This window comes from Anticarsia gemmatalis, chromosome 14, assembly GCF_050436995.1.
Source record: "Anticarsia gemmatalis isolate Benzon Research Colony breed Stoneville strain chromosome 14, ilAntGemm2 primary, whole genome shotgun sequence".
NCBI lineage: Eukaryota > Metazoa > Arthropoda > Insecta > Lepidoptera > Erebidae > Anticarsia > Anticarsia gemmatalis.
This window is the reverse complement of record NC_134758.1, coordinates 7,756,756-7,778,121: the sequence shown is the minus strand read 5'-3', so window position 1 is coordinate 7,778,121 and position 21,366 is coordinate 7,756,756. Positions and strand designations below refer to the sequence as shown.

Below are 21,366 nucleotides of genomic sequence, written 5' to 3'. Positions count from 1 at the left end.
GAATAAGCTATTACCTATACATAACACGCTAAATAAACATGCTTACTATCCAAGAATATAAATTGGTATCTAATTATTTATCTTCTGATGTAAAGAAGAAACTATTCCCTATTCCTGTCCTTTTGCTAGTTTTTGGCCAACTAGGTGCGCTTGAGTACCTACGTGTTCGTAAATGAAGCCCATCTTTTATTCCTTTGAATTCATAACTCAGGGAGACAATAAATCAAACTAACATAAGACGGCGGCAAGAATCAGAATATAGCTATTACGTATCATATAGGGTTATCATTACTCCGACTTTCGTCATGATCTAAGCTTTTCCATTATTTTATATACTAACATATTATTACAAGTATACTCACCCCCGTATTTTTTCTTAAATACGGAGCTTAAAGTCAGAGATATTATTTTTTTGTTAAATTAGCTTGGATCCGTTCAGTAGTTTTTGAGATTTTTTTAACAGATAGCTGACAGAGACGGCCGTTGGCGAAGAACTTTGTTTTGTAATATTGAATCTTTTGCACAGGCGGGAATCGTTGTAGAATATGGGTTTTCTGTAATATTTGGCATAGTACAACATTGTGTGTCCACTCCCCACTAGTTACCATTATCTAATTATCTAATAGTTATGTGTAATTTTGGTTACGGATTTTGATAAATAGTTCTAAACTTAAGAAATAGGTTAGGTATTAATTTTATTTAAAACTCTGCTCCATATCCGATAGATGCATATTGTAGCCGGTTACAGAAACAATTTTATTTGGGAAATTGCATAGTTTCGATTTCGGCTACGAAACTCTATAAAATTCTTGTAATATTTTGTGATATAGGTACCTAATTACCTAACATAAAATACAAGCATTTTTTTTTCAGCTCTATTACTTAAAATCTTGAGTATTTTTACGGAAATATAATTATATCGAACGTCGGCGGTGAATATAACTGTAAATTGCTGTAGATGTTCTTCTTATTAATCAATAGTTATAACAAACAGGTGCCCACATTTTTCCTTCTATATTAGCGCAAAATTAAGTTTTGTCTTTGGTTTTTAATTTTATTTTGTCATTGCAACATTTAGAGTTCATGTTCGAACGCATTTTGTTCTGCGACCGGCCGCCATACTCAAACAAAAAGATTTGAGATGAAAAGATAAATTTATATATACATTGGCGTTGTTGAAAGTGTTTAATTTGCTAAATGAGTTCTAAATCAGATGTAAATAGACGAGTGCTCGCCATTCAGGCGAAAAAGAAACGACATAAACTCGGTAAAAAGAAAAATCGTGAGGAGGATCACGGGGCTGGTGGACAAGGAAACGGTCTGCGCAACCAGAATCAGAATCGTTTAGAACCTACACATAGCTCTTCCAATGAGACGATCGAAGAGGATGAAGACGAACAATATGCGAGCGACGACGAGGAGCAGGAAGACAGCGCTGACTACTGCAAGGGTGGTTACCATCCTGTCAAAATAGGAGACTTATTCCTGAATCGGTACCACGTCACTAGAAAATTGGGATGGGGTCATTTCTCCACTGTATGGTTATGTTGGGATCTCGTCGACAAACGCTTTGTCGCGTTAAAAGTTGTGAAATCGGCACCGCATTTCACAGAGACGGCGTTAGATGAAATTAAAATATTGAAAGCAGTCCGAGATAGCGACCCAGCGGACCCCAAGAGAAATAAGACCGTGCAGTTGCTTAATGACTTTAAAATAACTGGTGTGAATGGGACCCATGTGTGCATGGTGTTTGAGGTTCTGGGCCACCACCTACTGAAGTTGATACTCAAGTCTAATTATAGAGGTATACCACGAGAGAATGTGAAAACGATCATTCGTCAAGTTCTTGAAGGTTTGGATTACCTTCATACCAAGTGTAAGATAATTCATACAGATATTAAGCCTGAGAATGTGTTAGTTTGTGTGGACGAGCCTTATATCCGCAAGCTGGCAGCTGAAGCCACTGAACTACATTCCTTAGGCTTGAGGCTACCTCACTCCTTGATTAGTACTGCACCCAAGGAATTCCAGGAACAAGTAGTAACTGCTAAAATGAGTAGAAATAAAAAGAAAAAATTAAAGAAGAAAGCTAAGCGCCAATCTATGTTACTTAAAAAGCAAATGGAACAAATTGAAGAAATGGAAGAGCAGAAGAAACAGCTTAACAATAGTGACTTAGCACCCATGTCACAAGACAATGATGATTCTCCTCAAACTCCTGAGGAAGCGAGTGTGATTGAGACCACTCGTTCTGAGAATGAAACTAATATCAATGGTTGTACAGATCTTGAGCGGGCTGATGAAGAAGCTTTTGATACAGATGCTGATGCTGTTCAGGTAAGAACTAAACAATATGGATGTGGGGATGATGCAGGTACGCCAATGTCTGAAGGGGAAATGACTGACACCCCACCTTCTTTTAATTCACAGTCTACTAAAGGTAAATCCTTAGAAAAGAAACTGGATCCTGCTTTTGATGTTTGTGACATTGAAGTAAAGATTGCAGATTTAGGAAATGCTTGTTGGGTGCACAGACACTTTACTGAAGATATTCAAACCAGGCAGTATAGGTCTCTGGAGGTGTTGCTAAGTGCTGGCTATGGGACATCTGCTGATATATGGAGCACTGCTTGTATGGCTTTTGAATTGGCTACGGGAGATTACTTGTTTGAGCCTCATTCAGGCGATGGTTATAGTAGAGATGAGGATCACCTGGCTCACATTATTGAACTCCTAGGTGATATTCCTAAAAGAATTGCGGCATCAGGAAAATATTCAAAAGTATTTTTCAATAAAAAAGGTGAATTAAGGAATATAACAGGCTTAAAACCATGGGGCTTAGTATCTGTGCTCACTGAGAAATATGAATGGAGTCAGTCAGATGCAGAAGAGTTTGCTGACTTTTTAAAGCCAATGTTGGACTTTGACCCGAATCGGCGTGCCACTGCCTACGAGTGCCTTCAGCACCCATGGTTGAAAGTTGTCACACCTGAACAAAACGAGTCTGAGAAATAATATAACATTGCTCTCTGAAATGAATGATCATGCATTCATGAAATCAGTAGTGTCAACATACAAAGTATTTCAGTCTTATACATTTTTAATAAAAAGTTTATTTATGGATTTCTTTGTGAATAATTTACTTTGTATCTAGATTGTTTTGTTAGCAATCCTGAATTATTTGAAATAGAAATTGTGTAGATTACATATTAAAGGCATTGCTGAACTAATATTACACAAGTCCTGTAAACAGTTTGCAGCAAAGTATATAATACACAGGCTGCTCAGCAAAGGGTTATTATTTAAAAATGTAAAGTAATTGGCATTATACTAGACATTTTAAATTACACAAACTGTACAGATAACTTTAGGAAAAATTGTGATGTATGACATGTAGACAATATAGGTTTTGTCACATTAATCTTTTAGGAATTTAGTTGACATAATGACATAGCTCTGCACTTATAACAACATCCTAGAAGGTGAGGAACCTAATGTAAAGGAGTCATGCATGCATATAGTAGCCATTCAGGAAGTAGAATGTTCACATAGTTTAAGTTTGTGTTTTATCACTATCACAATAAAAATCTCATTATGTAAACTTAGGAGTAAGACAGTATTTGTAATGCCACACCTCCGAGACTGCCTTTTTATATTTCAATGAGTCATCAAAATTAAACAATGGCTGGAATCTAACCTATTCGGAGACGGTATAAGACAGTGTCCTAAACCAGCTATTAGTTATAATTATTTATCATAGATCCCAATTTACATGACCATAATTTGTATTAATTATATCTGCAAATTTACATGAATAAAATGTCCAAACGAGCTTGTTACTATGTTTATTTTTGTTTTTATTTTACATTTTTTCCCCATTGATAATTTTGCAGGTGGCTTTGTACCTTGTGCACCAAAACCTGGTGATGTAAATAAATGTTTTATTTTCCTAGTTTCTAGTCAAATATTTACCTACGTAACGATGCGACTAAGGTGGGGCCGGATATATTATTGTAAAGATTGCGGACAGCTCCCGCCGCGCTCATTGTGTCTGCAGTACCTACGTGCCTATATTATTGTGACTATTTGTGACGGAGTGACGCCTAGATAAACTATACTAAAATATAGAGATGTATAAAGGCTTACGGTAGGTACCACGCGTTACGGAAACGCGCACGCAATCATACCTGCCTGCTAGGTACCTACCTATAGGTACTTACATACATCATTCATGCAATACGTAACTATGTATCTGTACATATTGCGGGTTAGTCAGTAACTGTGATGTGTTTCTTTATTTAGAATAAATACAAATAGGGTTTTCTACTATTTCCATACAAAATATCTTAAAAATAGGTTAACAATGATACTCATTTAAACATAAAAAAAACGTTAGGTTCTAAGAAGAGAACCCCTTCCCGACGTAATGCGTGTTTTGCATAATTATTGTTAAGTCGGGGCAAAATGGGCTCATTTATGATATTACTCGCCCTTTCCGGTTTCCCGTAATAGTAGGAAATTTGAACATAAACATTTACATATCTATTCATAAGGTCTAATTATTATTTTATCACACAATGTGGTCTGAATTTAAGATATTCAAGAAATATATCTAGTTCAGTTTTATTTATTTAGAACCATATTATAATAGGTACGTGAGTATAATATTGCGATTGCGGTTATAGGTCATTTTACATGCATAGAAATCGAATTTTCATAAGTGGTTTAGCTGTAAACGTAACAGAAGATTGTCTTAAATTAATGTTTATTATTCAAGTTTTATCAGTATACTTTGTGAATAACATTTTAGAGGAATTACCTCACACAATGTCATGTAAGTACAAAATAATACCCAGCATTATTTTTAATTCAGGAAGAAACACCACGTTTTGCCGATTTCGTTATAATCAGAGAGATGAGATACCTAGCTCATAAACCGGAAGATTTGAAATTTAAATGCTGGCAATTTTGGTATTACAACCTGTCACATTTGACAAATATTGCTGTGGCATTGAAACCTAGCCTTTTAGGATTACTGTAACTTGTCAATGGGCTATGGGTGAAGGGCTTTTTCTGAGGTCCAATATTAATTAAATAATAATAAATATTTAAAAAATGGTGAACATTTTAAATAAGAGTTACTTACTCTTTTCTCATGAAAGTTAGCAACTTTCAATTTATTTCGATCGCGTTTTATTATTTGGCCAAAGATTCGAACAAGAGATTGAATCCAGAAAGTATAGAAAACAGCTAAGTATAGTAGTTTACTTGATCTTAGTATATTCTCGTAACATTTTTTTATCCCTTCAGGGATTTTAATAAAATGATGGTGGGGAAAAGTACCTATGTAGAGTAAATATCTATAGCGAACCAATATTTCATGTAGGTGCACTGATAGCGATGCATTTGCGCTGAAAGCCGAAAGGCATAGGAGCGTCACAATCATGTATCGATAATTGACGTCTCTGCACATTATTGCATACGCACATTGTTATGTTATTCACGGTACATGGATCAGTTTTTCGATGTTACTTTTGACATCACTACAACCTATTATGTAATACGTGAAACATCCTACAGCACCGTTCAGGGGGTGGTGCTAAGAGGTGTTGTTGTTATGGTACCCTTTCTTAATATAATTCTCGGGTGAAAATGAATTGAATTGAACCAGCCAGTCGGTTCACAAGTTCAACCAATTTCCGAATAGGGCCGTTTTTCGTTTTTGTTTGTTTGTAACTACAGTGTGATGCTTGCCGTTTTTACTAAATTTTGCTTTTTTACGTTTGACGACAGCGCCTCTACCGGAATATTGTTACAGTCAACAAACTTAAATTTATTTTCATTTTCGACTCTTGGCTCTAGTTAAGCCCTGGGCGCTGTAGTAATTTTTATGGGTAACTACTACAAGTGTATTTATATCGGCCAAATCTGCGGGCTGCTTACTTGACGTAACCCATTTAAGAATGAATCATATTGAAGAAAATTATAATATGTTTAAGTAATATTGTAATGAGCACATACTAAGCAGCAAAGGACAATGTTAATTATGTATGTAGAGCAAAATGTTACCTACATTATGTACGTGCATCTCTAAACATTACACTACGATAAGTATCTACCTAGTATCTAAGTAGACAGAGAACATTTGCTATTTAAATCCGGCCAGCTGGTGGTGCCACCATGGTATGACAGTATAATCACAGTTTAATAGACACCTATAAAACAACCCACGTAGTTTAATGGATTTCATGACTTTCAGTGTAAGATCACATGCTTTCTGAATGAATAAGACTTGGGAGTCACGAGGCTATGGTAGCAGACGTGGCAGCTGTTCTAGAACGTGACGTTGCAATCTGGTCGCTATCTACGCGCCAATGAAATAACAGTGGGACGGATAACGTAAACGTGACCCTTATCACAAATATTGTCCAAACTTTTGCCAGAGGTCAAAAAATTGGCAGTGTTTGGCTACATTTATGGTGATCACGGCGCATGCGCAGCTGCCGCGGCCGACCTTCCCGCGTCCTTACCGGCTACCGCCAGTCGTCGGCTCACGCCGCGCCGTCGCACATGAAAACACCGCTGACAAAATAAACCGATGCACTTTCGCTCTCGTTCGTCACATACGTGATCGTCTTCCGTCATTGGTTACATAGACAGAAGGTGAAGTGTTTTGGTGATGTGGATTCGGTAGTACTCTTCAGTGATACTTCGAGAGTGCCGTCGTTACTGACAGGTTCGTATCGTTGGCTGATTGTAAATAGCGCTTTCAATACACATGAATCCTTTCAAAACAATCACTGTTATTTCATTAGTAGATCCGCAATACTTCTGCGGCTACATCTTTGGAACCAGATTCTGAGTGTAAAAAAGATACGTTTGTTGGGAAGTAAGATTTGGTATATGAAATGTAAGGTCGTGACCTTGACCCCGGGCATAGGTCATGTAAACAAAACTTTGGCGGCGTGTTTCTGAGGTGCTATACTTGTCTCCATAGCTTTCCTTACGTAATTTTATTTTCAGTTATTGTAAAAATAGCTTTGTCATCACACTAAGTTGTTTCTAAGGCAAATATGATGAAACATGAAGAATTTTTGCCAGTTATTGATAAAAAATGGTGTATGTGCTTTTTATTTTTGTCACAAACGCTTCGTCATCTAGATGAATTATCAATGTAAGAAATCAGCTAAAGCGTATTTAGATTGATTAATTAGCGCTGAAGAGTCTTATAGGCTTGTGTTTTTAAAATTACGAACGGATGTGGAAATTGAACAGTACCTACATCTATGTATTAAAAATGTCATTGAAAATGACAGAACCATACCAATAACAATACAAATATTATCGCTTGTGTGTACAGTTTCAGGATGATAGCGTTAGGATCGAAATGTAGAGTCGAAGCATGGATTATTAATATATAAACAGTTTACTATGATTATTTTTATATCTATTCGATTTTAGATTTTCATGATTACACGAGTTTTAACAGACAAAGTCGTTAAAGATATTAATTATAATGTGTATGAAAGTTTAAATCTGTATAAATTTCTGCACGAACAGCGGAAGGAAAGAGAAACCAATTTAATGTCGGTATCCTCATTCCTCATTTTCCCTGACGTGAAATATTGAATGATTTTATATAATTATAGATTTATAAACAGCTATGACACTGTAGAAGCCCGAAGCGTTGTATATCTTTAGACTGCCCGACAAATCCTCAGATTTACCAAACTTCTGTTTGAGATATTCTGTAGGTACTTATTTATTTTTAATTTGAATTTTTACAACCATTCAATCGGGGTTTACCACAGACAGTGAGTAAATGCTGTTTTGGAGTTTTGGTGGTTATTTGCGAAGTTTTATTCAGACATAGTAGTAATTCATCTCTTTCCATTTATAAATCTTAAGTTCATGTCTTACACGATAGATTTTCTCCTTAGTGTATTGTTTTTCTTAAATTTCCGTTGTCAATAACGTATGTCTTCTTTGGGTAATGGCTTTATTTATTGTTTCGTAGGTTACTATCCAATGGGTAGTAGTTTTGCCGGCGGTTCAGCTTGCGTGGAACTCAGGAAAAGAGAAATCCCACACCCAAGCCCCGTTTGTTCGCGATACACGGTACGCCCCCACAAATATCCACGATCAATAGCTCTCATGATTCAACTTGATATACTTACATTAACAAAATCTTCTTTTCATTCTTACTCAATACCTTCTTAACTATAGTATTATTGAAACTTATACAACAATTCGACACGCTGCTGATGCGAAATTATTCAAACAGATACCCAATTACTAAGTAAATTTGACAAAAATAAATTCTTTACATAGAGACGATTGTGGCGGGAGAATTTAATAAACTACAAAGCTTTGGCTAGACTAACACTGAACCCATAAAATGCGTTTTATTCGTCACTTCGCCAAACTTAATAAAATGGATAACAGAGATTGGATGCAAGATGCAATCTTCAAACATCCCTAGACAGGTCGTCGCCCTCATGATAGATCTGTCACTCATAAAATATATTCCTTCATTGTTCCTTCGGAAGTTAAGCTTTGAAGTCTAGTCGTAGTCGTAGTCGTAGTCGTAAACTGAAGTGGTCTTTTACGTTTAGTGTTTGTTTGTTCTGTTGCGGTTCAACGATGCTACGATGTGTTTTTGGCTTTATGAATACGATTACAGTGAGTAAATAAACTTCTTGCAGCATTCCTTTCTGAAATCTATGTTTGATTGTTCCATTCAATAGTTACCTTTTATCGGCTATTGATTATAATGGTAGTATGTTTGTCTTAACTTTATAGGTGGTTAGCTTTCTCTGTGGATGAAATATTAATAAATATTTTTGTATTATGCTTGATATTGTCTGTTGGTTAAAATATTCACCTATAACATGCAACAATTTTAAATTTATTGGCATTAAATTGGCGATCGTTGTACAAGGAGTCCATTGTCCACGCATGCACTTGTCGGTACAGCCGCAACCCCGGCCCTTTAATTGTTATTTATGAGCGGGCTCTACTTGACCTCAGTTTCGTCTCTCACAACGAGCGAGATCATTGCGTCCCTGAGTTTATTGCCATGCAACCAACTTTATTGAAGCTTATTCAACAATTGTTTGTAAATTATTGGTCAATTCACTTGATTGTAGCAAATCAGAACTTTTAAAACTAAAAATGTAGAGTCGTAAAGACCGCAAAGCGTCTACAAGTTCAAAGATATGCATCTGTAACCTAAGGTTAAAGACCTAAGAAGACTGTGATCTAAAATATTTATAACCAAAACAATTTTATCAATTACCAATTTTTGTTCATTTATATTTTTATTCAACTGTTGTTTGTCTTTACGAAACTTAGATGTTTTATGCTGCTAAATACTGGGTTGATATTAGTCGCTAAGGTATCCTTCACATTTTATCAGTTAAAATATTTATCTAAGATTAGTTATAAATTGTTTCTTTTTTAGTTTTTCTAGTCGTCTCATTAAACTTAAAACATCCAATCTGGCCCACATCTATGCTTTAATTTGCCTTTTATGATCCAGTTTCATGGTACAGAGTAATTGTTATTTACGACGGCTATCGACAGTTTCAATTAAGGTGAAGTTGGTTCAAGTGCATGGCCATTTGGTTTATATGCTGGTAAAGAATGCCGGGAGCGAACGTTGCATTCAAACAATGTTCTATTTTACATTTGATTTCGCGTCTTCGTGAGTTAAGAAACTTGAATATGTTGATTATGATTCATAGAATGATGAACCTACTAAAGGCAGAGGTTTCATGATATCTACATTTTACTAGTAGGTTCTTTAGTCTCTTTAAGTAGACTACATTTGCGAGCTATTGATGCTTCGAGCAATTATTTTGGTTGCTACTTCAAAATTCTTATCAGAAACCCCAAATGAAATCTTCGTCCCAAGACCGAGTATTGAGTGTTGAAAGATAAAAATACTAGCACCTCAGTGTTTTTTATTTTCTTTAGCTTCACTCCTAGGGCCTTTGAGACAATATTTACTACACTTGAAGAATAGATTACCCAAATCCTATCCATACCGTATTATGAATCCGCTGACTGCACGAAGTTCGTAGCTTTAGCTAATGTCGTCTTTGCGTTCCTGACACTCATATTCACTAATCTATTTGTGGGACTAATTAATTTTCATAATAAAGAAGAAGGAGGAGTTGTTCTGAGAGTTTATCTAAGCTGAATTAAAGTTACTAAAATGTATGTTAAAACAAGTTGAAGGGTATCAGTTGCTATGCATTAAATCCTGCAGCGCGAGTTAATTTCGCGCCTATCACATTATTAATTGGTCTGAATCGATTGAACAAATTTATGAAGAGACATGAGGCTTTCTACAGTAATAACTAATATATTAGATTACAATTTCATGCTACACAAAGATAGAATATAATACGACTTGTAACATATTCAAGCTTTTTGTATTCAGTTTTATTTTGCGAAGTAAAAGGATTTGTCAGGATTTTCTAGTGGACCTCACTATGCTCTCTACATTCCTAAAGAGGTTGTACATGAAAGCGTTAGAAGAGTGTCTTGTGCAAAAATGATAACATAATAGAGGCAGAACAGGGATGGCTAGTGTTTATTTTGTCGCGAGATACACAGGAAATATAGAGTACTGAAAATTATCCAGAACCGTAGTTCGGACTTTTCGGAGGGCGCGAAGTACCAGTCAGTACCACGGAAGGAAAAATTCCGGTCCCGGCTATTGTTCACTAAGATAACAGTCATTAAGCTATTATAGGCTTTCGAGTGACTATAATCACTATGACTTTAGGTTGCATTTGTAAAATTTTCAAGAATTTAGCAAAACGAACGTTGGCACCTACTAAAGAAATGACAAAAAGAAATTAAATATCAAACGCATTAGCGGCTTCAAGCTGTTTTCCATCATTATATCGGTAGGTTAGTGAGAAGACACATCTACCATAGTTTGAACTAATATCGGCTCATACATCGTTAATCGAGTGTCAGTCAACGTAATGAATATTCCGCTCTTTACAATCGCGCCTGCAGAGTAAGTGGCTAACTTATCATAGTACATAACACAGTACATTTTACGTAGGAACTCGTATTACATTACAGCCACATAAAAGATGATAAAGAAAACAATGCAGTTATGTTTATTGTTATACAATGTATTGATTATGTAAGTTTCGATACAATTGAAACAGCCTTGAGCTTGTTACTTGTTAATGGAAAACGTTTAGAAATGATTTTAGAGATTTGAGCGCTCGTACATACAAAATTAGTTCTTGCGTTCTCCACTAGAGGCGCTGTTCCAGTTCAATACAAAGTTTGTATAATGATGAGTCGCAAGTAATTGATTAGGGTCCCTTTTTTTTGGGAAACCGAGACAATAAATATGAAATGATGTCTGACTTTCCTTGGAGTATAGGCAGAGTCTATGGAACTTTTAAGAAATATTTAATTTGTTACCTATTTTACATCATTTTTAAAGCCAACGTTCTTAAAAAAGCAAAGCCGACTGATACTGAAGATTGCACTATTTGGTCTTATAATAATGGAAAGTTCAAGAAGTACATTTTAACGTAATCTTCAAAGTTATAAATATACAAGAATTTCAGTTCTGCGTATTTTGTTATTGGATTGTTTCCAAAGAAGGCCAGGATTTTGGGTGTGTCTGTTCGTGAACGGCGCTTTTGTTTTCTGACAAAATGGTGAAAGTTTCCGTTATTACGCACTTGTCATCGTTAATCGTGATTCCTCTCATCTGAAGCAATATTTCTCTAAGGATATGGATTAAATATTACCCCGAAGCATTGTCCTTTATTCAGGTTCATGAACCTCCGAAAAGCTTCCTTTGCATGTTCTGAAGTCTGCGTACATAATTTATAGGGTCAATTGTTTCTCTTTAGTAGACGCACTTCAGTTAGCTCAAACAAAATATTTTATAAAAGCATAATTTAACATTGGAACTCTATAATTATTTAAAAATTTAAAGAAATTTCAAATTCGTCATTTTGCTTCTGTGTAATCAAAATGCGTTTAGTTATTCCTTGTATACTGTCATTCATCAAACATTTTCCAACGGATTTGTAACCTCTGTGACGACACATGTCACTCGTCTCATATTCAGTTATTTTAAGATTTACTACAGTCAATCTTCATTCTATTCTTATTTTAATTTCATTGAGTGTAACTGGAGCACGTCTTGTCCGCCTACAAAATGTTTACGGCTGGGAAATTAGGAAGCGCGTACCTTGGCAGTAAGAGTAACCTCGGCCTGCCAACTATGCCGTCAGATCACCTGCTTCTGGACCACTGTCATACAATGTAGAACACCAACGATCGTTACGTAAACCCCTGCTTTATAATACGTCACTTAATTTACTAAATAGCTTCTGCCCGCGACTTTGTCCGTATAGAGTGATTTTCCGGGGGTAAAAAGTATAGTATCCTATGTGATAACGGGTTATAAGCTATCAGTGTGCCAAATTACATCTTAATCCTTTAAGTTTAATTATAACTTATAAGCATCGTCCGAATGGAAACAATTTCCTAAGCTATCATATGCCTTAATCCGGGATATAAACTATTTAAGCGCCGAATTTCACCAAAATCTATATAATAGTTATTATGCGAAGTACCAAACACATGTTCATCGTAACAAACTTTCGTATTTATTTTAAACGTAGGATAAAACGCCTACAAAACATTGATCTTTAGACGCAGATAAGTTAATGATCGTAGTTCAAACGTGCAATCTCACCAGCCGAGGCCATTAAGAACACATGGTTTGCGATAAAGAGGTAAGTGCTTCATCAAAAAACGTCACTATTTCATCAGTTTCACGATATTGTTTAGATTATGGAATGATTCATTGGCATATTATGCAAACATACATAGGTAGGTACCTACTCGTTTACAACTTTGACCAAAACGTAAACGTTTGACCTCACAAAAATACTACGCTTTTGTTAAAAAAGTTAAGTGATTACAACCCTTCATAATATCCTTCACTATGTTATAAATAAGCTAAAAAATCAATGAAGGATGGATCTAGGCTACAATTTTGCGAATGGTACACCGCACATTGCAGCTCTGTCTAGAGGTATTCAAACCCAATAAGTATAGGTATCCATTTTTAAAATTTCCTTTTACATTTTACAATCAATCATTTTCCAAGTCAAAACTTACTCTTAAAGTTTTAACCAAAGTCATAGAAACCTCAAATGCACTTTTGTTTAGGTTCACAAACATTGATAACGCGTCCACGACACAACAGCATGATTCAGCATCTTATGTATAACCTTTTGCATTATTTACATTATTGACGATGCAATTTAATAGTATATGAGTAGGTATTAATGGTAAACATTACGTATGTTACATCTTAGCTATCTGCAATTGACAATGTATATTCTTACGTCATTTGTGACACCATGAGTGCATTAAATTGTTGTTTATCTCCGTTCTCCGCTACTAGTTTTAGCCCGCAACTTTATCTCCGTTGTAATAAAGGTATTTGACGATTTTCCGACTTTAAGTTAGAAGCACCAAAATAAGGAGCATTTATATCAGTAAACAAAAAAGAACTGAATCTGTTAGATAGTTTAGAGATGATTTTTAGAGCTTTCGAATAAATTCTGTCCTTTTATAACTTTGAGTACGGCGGGCCATTGTCTTTTTATGGTAAGGTTCTATGCAATTTTCCAATCATTTACCTAGTTGATCAACAAAAATGTTCACCAGAGATAATATTGTTGTAGTAGTTGTTTGTTACTGTAAACGATTTTGGAATCGAATCGGCTGTCTTTGAAAATATCCACATAAATATAAACAGACAAAAGGTTTTTCTTCACTATATATTAATATAGATATTTAATCATGCTATTTTGAAACGATGACATAGGTTCAAACATTAGATATTATTACGAAATGGTTATGTAAATAGTCGCATAGCATGTTATTTACTCGGGATAGTTAATATCTCTGTGGAATATTACCGGATGTTGAGATTCTATATGACATATATTATGACCCCTGGCTTTCATAATATTACGCGTAGTTGTGATGTATCACCGGAAGTTTAAAGAAAATATTCATGTGAAGGAAAACGCGGAAGTTAAAAGAAAATATGAACTAAAAAATAATAAACAGCGTTTATACGATTACTGTATATCTGTATATAGTACCTATTGAAAATCTTAGAAAGTAGAAGTTTGAAATTTGATATGAAGATTCCCTAAAAAGTGTAGAGGAGCAGACTACAGAGGTAATTTTGGAAATTCCGATCAGAAAAGCTATTTTTAATAAAACTATTTTCCACAACTGGTTATTTCGATGGTTCTTAATGTTGATGAAGGAAAAATTTTCGTTTCGTAAGTTTGACCAGAAGGGCACACCTTTGTGCGCCAGAAGCCCGCACCATTGATTTTTGTTTCAAAAGTGACTTGCCTTTTTTGTTGCGGTGTAATGACCTACATTGATTAAGTGCTTATATGGTAGATTGAGAGCAATATAGTTTTTTTTCGATTATGCACGGTAGAACAAAAGTTGGCTAGGTAAAAGAGTTGAACATTTGAAGCCATGCAAGATTTTTTTAAGAGATTTTTTCTCCCTTCTTACAAAAAAATGTGAATTTGATCCGTATGTCCCTATTAACTAAAGGACTATGTTATAGGAGAGTCATTTGCTCTCTATGAATGGAAAAAATCGTTTATCGATAATTTTGAATCGCTTACAGAATTACTCAATTAACCAGTAAAACGTTAAACGTTTAACGGTATCTCCATTCAATACACGAACTCACATTCAATTGATTGTTTATTTAAAGAACAGAATCAGCGAATCGTTGAGTCAATACAGAGTCAATTGACCGAGGCGCATTCTCCCCAAGTCGAACTAAATTAACGATAACAATGCACATCACTTAGCGGCTAAATCTTACATACTATATCATATCACTAGCTGACCCGCGCAACTTCGCTTGCGTCACATTTAAAGAGAGAATGGGTCATAATTTTGCCCGTTTTTGTAACATTTTTTACTGGTACTCTGCTCCTATTGGTCGTAGCTTGATGATATATAGCCTATAGCCTTACCAGATAAATTGACTATCTAACACTGAAAGACTTTTTAAAATCGGACCAAGCGTTCCTGAGATTAGCATGTTCAAACAAATAAACAAACAAACTCTTCAGCTTTATAATATTAGTATAGATAATGTGGACAATGTAGTGTACTGTACCGTACTGTTTAAAGTAAATAGAATAAACGAGTCCTCACTTGAGATAATTTAGTCGCGGCTACACAATCAACTATGGTTTGCTTCAATCACGTCTACGTGCACTTGCTTAAACAATTTTATTTGTTAGTACAACTTAGGTTCAAAACACCAGTATATAGTTCAATTAAAGACTGAATTTTCAGTTTTCTTTCATCTTACATGGAGGGTTATCGGTCATTTTCTTTAATTTTGCTTAACATCAATTTTCTCGGAGGTCAAGTGCTCTCTAAAAACATCTAAGCTTACTCTCGGAAACGACAAGGGTCAAGTCTTCCTTCGCCGCGAATTTGAAATGTCAAGATCCTTAATAAACCAAAATCACGGCCGTACCATTAGACTTACCATTAGAAATTCTCTTAAAGGATTTTCTTGTTTCTACGTAAACCTTCACGGGAGTATACATAATTTGTATTACGATATTTCTATTCATGACAAATGACTGTTGAAACACGATACAGTAGCTCGATTCTCTACTACTATCGACTACCGACAACCTGCTTGTCATCGAGAAATTTTATATGCCATCAAAAACATTCTGTAAAAACCTCAAGTCTCGCCGTAAAAAGTTGTGAGATCGATATAATACCAAGTCGATTAATCTATTTAGTCTCTACTTAAAGGACCTTCTGTCTTAAGTTATTACGTATGTTATTATCATCATGCCAATTTAAAAAAAAAATACCTTTAAAACAATTAGACCGACCTGGCCATCGCATGATTTAATTATTAGTATGTATCACACTACACAGCAGGACGAGAAGTTAATGCTCCTGAAATGTTAATGGCGAATTTATGTTTTCTTGCGATGACCAAGTCGATCTAATTGTTTTAAAGGTATTTTTTTTTAAATTGGCATGATAATAACATACGTAATAACATAAGACAGAAGGTCCTTTAAGTAGAGACTAAATAGATTAATCGACTTGGTATTATATCGATCTCACAACTTTTTACGGCGAGACTTGAGGTTTTTACAGAATGTTTTTGATGGCATCTCACTTCTTTTTGTAGAGCGAACATAAGTCAAATTTGTATGGAAAGACGTTTTTTTTTTTCATAATTCAACATATTTTCTTATGGGAATGTTGTTCAGTTTCATGGGCTAAACACCCTTACCCACCCTTTACCCCCTCCCATTATGTCTCATATAGTAGGTACCTATTTACACCTATTTATTTTATTTTCTACTGTAATAATAATTCATTAACTGCAAATGTAACCTTGTAATCTTATACATTTATATGGGATTACAAAGTTATTGTTGCAGTTGGTGTATTTAGAAAACTGGACCGAAATTAGAAAATATTAAATTTTTCCCATGATTAAGACACTAAACCCTATTTGTATTCTAAATTTTAAGCTTCTAAGTCTGCTAGAAGTACCTTAGACTTTTGATGATCGGTGAGTCAGTGAGTCAGTGAATCAGTGAGTGACAAAATTCAAAATTTTAACAAGTTGTCATTCCTAAACTACTGGTTCAAATTGACTGAAATTTTAAATATACCGTGTTTATACAATGACTAATTAGTTGCTGAAAATCTAGGCTTCTTGTTTTATCCACAACGAAATTATAGGGGTGTCAAAAATAGCCCGAATTGCTTCGAGAAAAGGATGTTACGGCCGTGCCGCTTTTTTTTTGCTCGACTTGCGGGGGCACTTCCGTGCCCCCAGATGAAATACTAATCAGCACCTCTGACGGGTGTCGTAAGAATTATTTTTGCAGTAGATTCTAAATGTCAAACTTTCGATGATCAACAGTACCGACTGTACAGAATCGCGCTACAGTATCTATTATTATTATTTCTAACGAGTCTTCTCGTTCATGTAATCAATTATCGTCTTTTGAGTTGCTTATTTCTAGTATTAACTTATTACTGGTTAACTTATTCTAGTATTATACTATTACAATCTAGCCGTCATACGTATCTCACGTGTAGTTACCATGTCCCCATGCTATATTGCTTTGATAACCTAAGACAAGGTGGGACACGGGCCACCTACACCGGCCACTCGTTGCCATAATTCTAGTCGTTTTCTTGTATTTTATAGGAATTTGCCGCATACGGTTGACGCTGGTAGACTAAACTACATGCTACATAATATTATTAATTTTCTGCCCATATTGTCTCACTATAGAGCCAAGCATTCTTACCCTCTTTTCACCTATCTTTTTTTATATCCCGGTTACAGCGTTTTTTTGTTCTGGCCGGTGGTTGTTTCTTTACGACAACCCTTAATTTTGTGACCACTACTCGCACAAATTGCTTATTCGGCGATTCGTTGACGCGTATTGTTGCCATGACAACGGGGCACAGGCTGGCAATCGGGATTGTTAAGATTTATACGGTCAATGACCTATCCCGGAGAGTACATCAATATATTTAGCTAAAGTTAATAATATTGACTCGCTACAATCACGCCATGGGTAGTTTTCAATCTACCTAAACTGTTTTGGATACTTAGTGCTGTTTAAACATTAAATAATGGGTATCATACTGTTTGACTTGTATCATCAGTCAATAGATAGACCGTCTCGTTAATTTACATACAATTGTCAGATTTATCGGTTTACAACGGACACAAATATACCATTTAGCTACGGTCCGGTACAGAAAGAATTGAAAATGGTATCATTACATTTAGAACATTTGGAAGACTTGAATCTTTTGTTCTTTAAATTATGTGATGAAAAGTTTCGTTACAGGGGATTAATCGCACGATAAACACCCACGTTTCGCTATTAACAATGTTCGTCCTGTAGAATAGGGGGCGAGCCTATTGCCATTTACCGGGCGTCTTACAACACTCCGGGATAATCCGCATTCGGAATCGCCACCAATCGCGCCACAGAGGCTTTAATTTTCAGAAACCAATAAGTGGAAATGCTATTTTCATCGGATAACTACCAATAACTTTGACTTATAAGAACCCATCACACGACATGAAAAGCTTTTTCTCCTATTCGTTCAATAAATACATATAAAATCACGCCTTATTCCCATAGGGGTAAGCAGAGGTCTAAAATAAAACGCGTTTTGACGGTTCCTACAAACTTCCCTAGCTTCATTCACATCTTGTCACACACGACACCTGATTTTTATACAAAACATCACCGATATGATCAGTACCTCGATTCTCTACCACTATCGACTACCGACAACCGGCTAGCTATCGAAATTTTGACATTTAGAATGTACTACCAAAATATTTCCTACGACACCCGTCAGAGGCGCTGATCAGATTTTCATACAAAATTTCTCGATGACAGGTCGGTTGCCGGTAGTCGATAGCAGTAGAGAATCGAGCTACAGTATGTGTCTTATTAGGGCGTCCCCTTTCAGTATATCCATTTACAATACATTGTTCATTATCTATTATTGCTTCCATTACTCATCAAATCAAAATAAACTACACAATAGTATTAAAAGATCGTAGACAAGTCTGGTCGTATCAAGTGAACACTCGTGGGGGAGGCGATGCGGTCAACCGCACGTCTCAGGTTCGATCCCCAGCCCAGTTCGTAACTTCATTACAATCACTCATATTTTACTGCGATTGATTTATCGTTGATTGTTCTGTACAAACTATTGTTTCGAAATGTTACGTAATAAGTCTGAGGCATAACATATTTGTTTTATGTTCGTGAGTCTAGTTAAAGTGAAAGTTATTTTGTCCATCTGTCTCTGAACTTTTCGGAGCTGTAGGTATATCTCAATAGATTACGGGAAAAAATACATACTTATATAAAATCACGCCTCTTTCCCATGGAGTCAAAATCACTCAGGACCAGCAATTAGATCAAAACGTCGGCTAACAATAAATTACATTTACTGCGCTAAGGACATGTAGTATTGAAGGTATTAAAGGTAGGAAAGGTCTGAAGGACGTCATTTGCTGCGGTACCTCCCTTACTTCATAAAGATTATATTTTGGGAAAAAATCACAAGCTCAAGAAGATACAACGCGAGTGATGCTGCTCAAAAAAGTTAGTTTATCATAAAAGAGAGTAGCATAGACAGAAGACGAATTTAAACGAAGTGTAACTAAATACTTCCTTAGGTTACACAGATTCGGTCAGTGGGCAAACTCGGAACACGTTTGAAACTAGGTTTGAAGAATACAACTCGTACTCTGCTCAAATTACTCACTTATGAGGTGTCAAATAGAAACAAATGGGTTAGAAATAAACGGCCGTTCACCTACTGGGTATACTCGTATATCAAAACATGACCGGCTAGCCGCTAGCCGGTAATTTTTGGCTAGCCGCTAGCCTATGGCAAAATGAATGTGAGAAAAGCGTTAAAGAACTAAAAAAGTTTCGGGGATTGACTGCTTCTGTCATAGGTCCGATCCCCGGGTTGGGCAAAATGCTATATTATAGTAACCCGGAGTCTGGTAACGTGCCCGGTAAATGGCAATAGGTTCGCCAGCTATTACATGGGACTTACATTGTTAATGGCGAAACGTGGGAGTACTTCATTCATCTTTGCCTAACACTTTGGGCGACATATGGTGTATGTAATTTTCGGGGATTTTTACTTAAATTTTTCATATGTCTGTAGATTTCCATACTTCAGATACAGCGATATGTAGAGCGACTTAAGCCTTCCTACCATGGAACTTGTAACTTGTATCTTACAATGATCAAGATAATGAGCCTAACATTTATGCCTTGAGAAGTCAGTTACTTTAAAGATAAAACGTTCTGGCTCATTAAGTTATTGCCACGGGCATCTTACGATTAGTCCACCTTTTGTCTGTGTATCAGGAAATTGGATCAGAGAAAGTTAATCGTATATTTTGTACAGAGGCATTTTGTACAGTTACAATCCCTTATATACTTATATAAATTTGATAGTGCTCGTTCCTATGAGAATAAGGGACTAGGGAAGGTCCTATGTGTTATGCATATACTTGGACATTATAGACAATGTCGCGAAGTGTTGGCTAATTTAATGAAATAGCGCAATTTTCTACAGTCGGTGCTGTAAAGTATCGAGAGCTAGATATAGTTTCTATGAAGCCCGCTAGAGGCGCTGATCAGATTTTCTAGATAGCTAGCCGGTTGTCGGTAGTCGATAGTAGTAACGATTCAAGCTACTGGCCGTTCACTTGGAAGGACGCTACATTTACTTTGACAAGCCGCGCCTCACTATGTGATATTAGCACTATTCGTACACATGGAATTAATTAACAACATCATAAATTAACTCTTTCTAAAGACATTGTATATTTTCAACTATGAAATACATTGAAGTCTCTGTTAATTAATTTTACAAGTGCTCACTAATAAACAAAGGCTTTCTTGGCTATTTGCAGTACAATCTGAGGTTTCACTTCACACTTTCTTGATAAGTTATCCTGTATATAGCGCGTCACTTGCATGCAACTCTAATATTTACTCAGACGCCATTGTTTGCGGTCTGTTGTGCATATAGCGACGACGCAATATTGTTCTTTAGATTAGCATACCAATAGAATCACTTTATGAAAACTCGTAGGCTCGTAGACAGTTTTTCTTGAAAGAAAGAAATATTTATCGTAGGCATATAACATAAATTACGATGTATAAAACGTTTCAATAAAATTTAGGACCAATAGTCACAAATCACCTAGTTAAATTAATGTATATTTTCTTTGTCATGGCATTATCCCTCGTTAAGTAGGGTCAGTACAACATTTTTTTGTTTAAAAAACATGCTATAAAGGGATTTGGTTGATATTTCAACTGACCGTTTGCCTGACAACAATCCTCTTTGGGAAATAATTCTATATGAACCTAAATCATAACTTGAATCCTAAATCATACACCTAAGTATCCATTAGTTTATTTACTACTCTTTTGAATGAATATATTTCTTATCTTCTACTCGGTCTTTGCCACTTCTATTGTATTCCAATTATACTTAAGACGATATTGTTAACACATTGTAAACACTGTTGTGCAATAACTATGTACAAATACTAATTATTATGTAGTATTGTAGTCAATGATAGTAGGTATCTACATAGTACTATTGCGTTCTATTATCATTGACTTATTACGGAAAATAGTTATTTCTGAAAGTGAGTGTACGTAATTCAACGAACCGATG

The 21,366-nt window shown here is 35.6% G+C and overlaps 2 protein-coding genes across 3 annotated transcripts in view; both read left to right on the top strand.

Moving 5' to 3' along the window:
- Positions 1-1,068: 1,068 nt before the first annotated feature.
- Positions 1,069-3,846, top strand: SRPK (SR splicing factor protein kinase). The gene has a single exon (XM_076122509.1). The coding sequence runs from the start codon at positions 1,198-1,200 to the stop codon at positions 3,013-3,015; it is 1,818 nt and encodes a 605-aa protein (XP_075978624.1). The 5' UTR covers positions 1,069-1,197; the 3' UTR covers positions 3,016-3,846.
- A 2,696-nt stretch (positions 3,847-6,542) lies between these two features.
- The window catches only part of Gbs-76A (Glycogen binding subunit 76A), a 47,893-nt gene continuing 33,069 nt past the window's right edge, over positions 6,543-21,366 (top strand). Inside the window, exons 1-2 of one of the 2 annotated variants that reach the window (XM_076122547.1) lie at positions 6,543-6,736; positions 8,018-8,118. In XM_076122547.1, coding sequence (XP_075978662.1) covers positions 8,029-8,118 — 90 coding nt within the window. In that variant the 5' untranslated portion in view covers positions 6,543-6,736; positions 8,018-8,028. The remainder of the gene's footprint in view (positions 6,737-8,017; positions 8,119-21,366) is intronic. The other variant, XM_076122549.1, reaches the window with a different exon arrangement.

Excerpts from the sequence above, each read along its gene's own strand:
- SRPK (XM_076122509.1), top strand. The coding sequence starts at position 1,198 with ATGAGTTCTAAATCAGATGTAAATAGACGAGTGCTCGCCATTCAGGCG.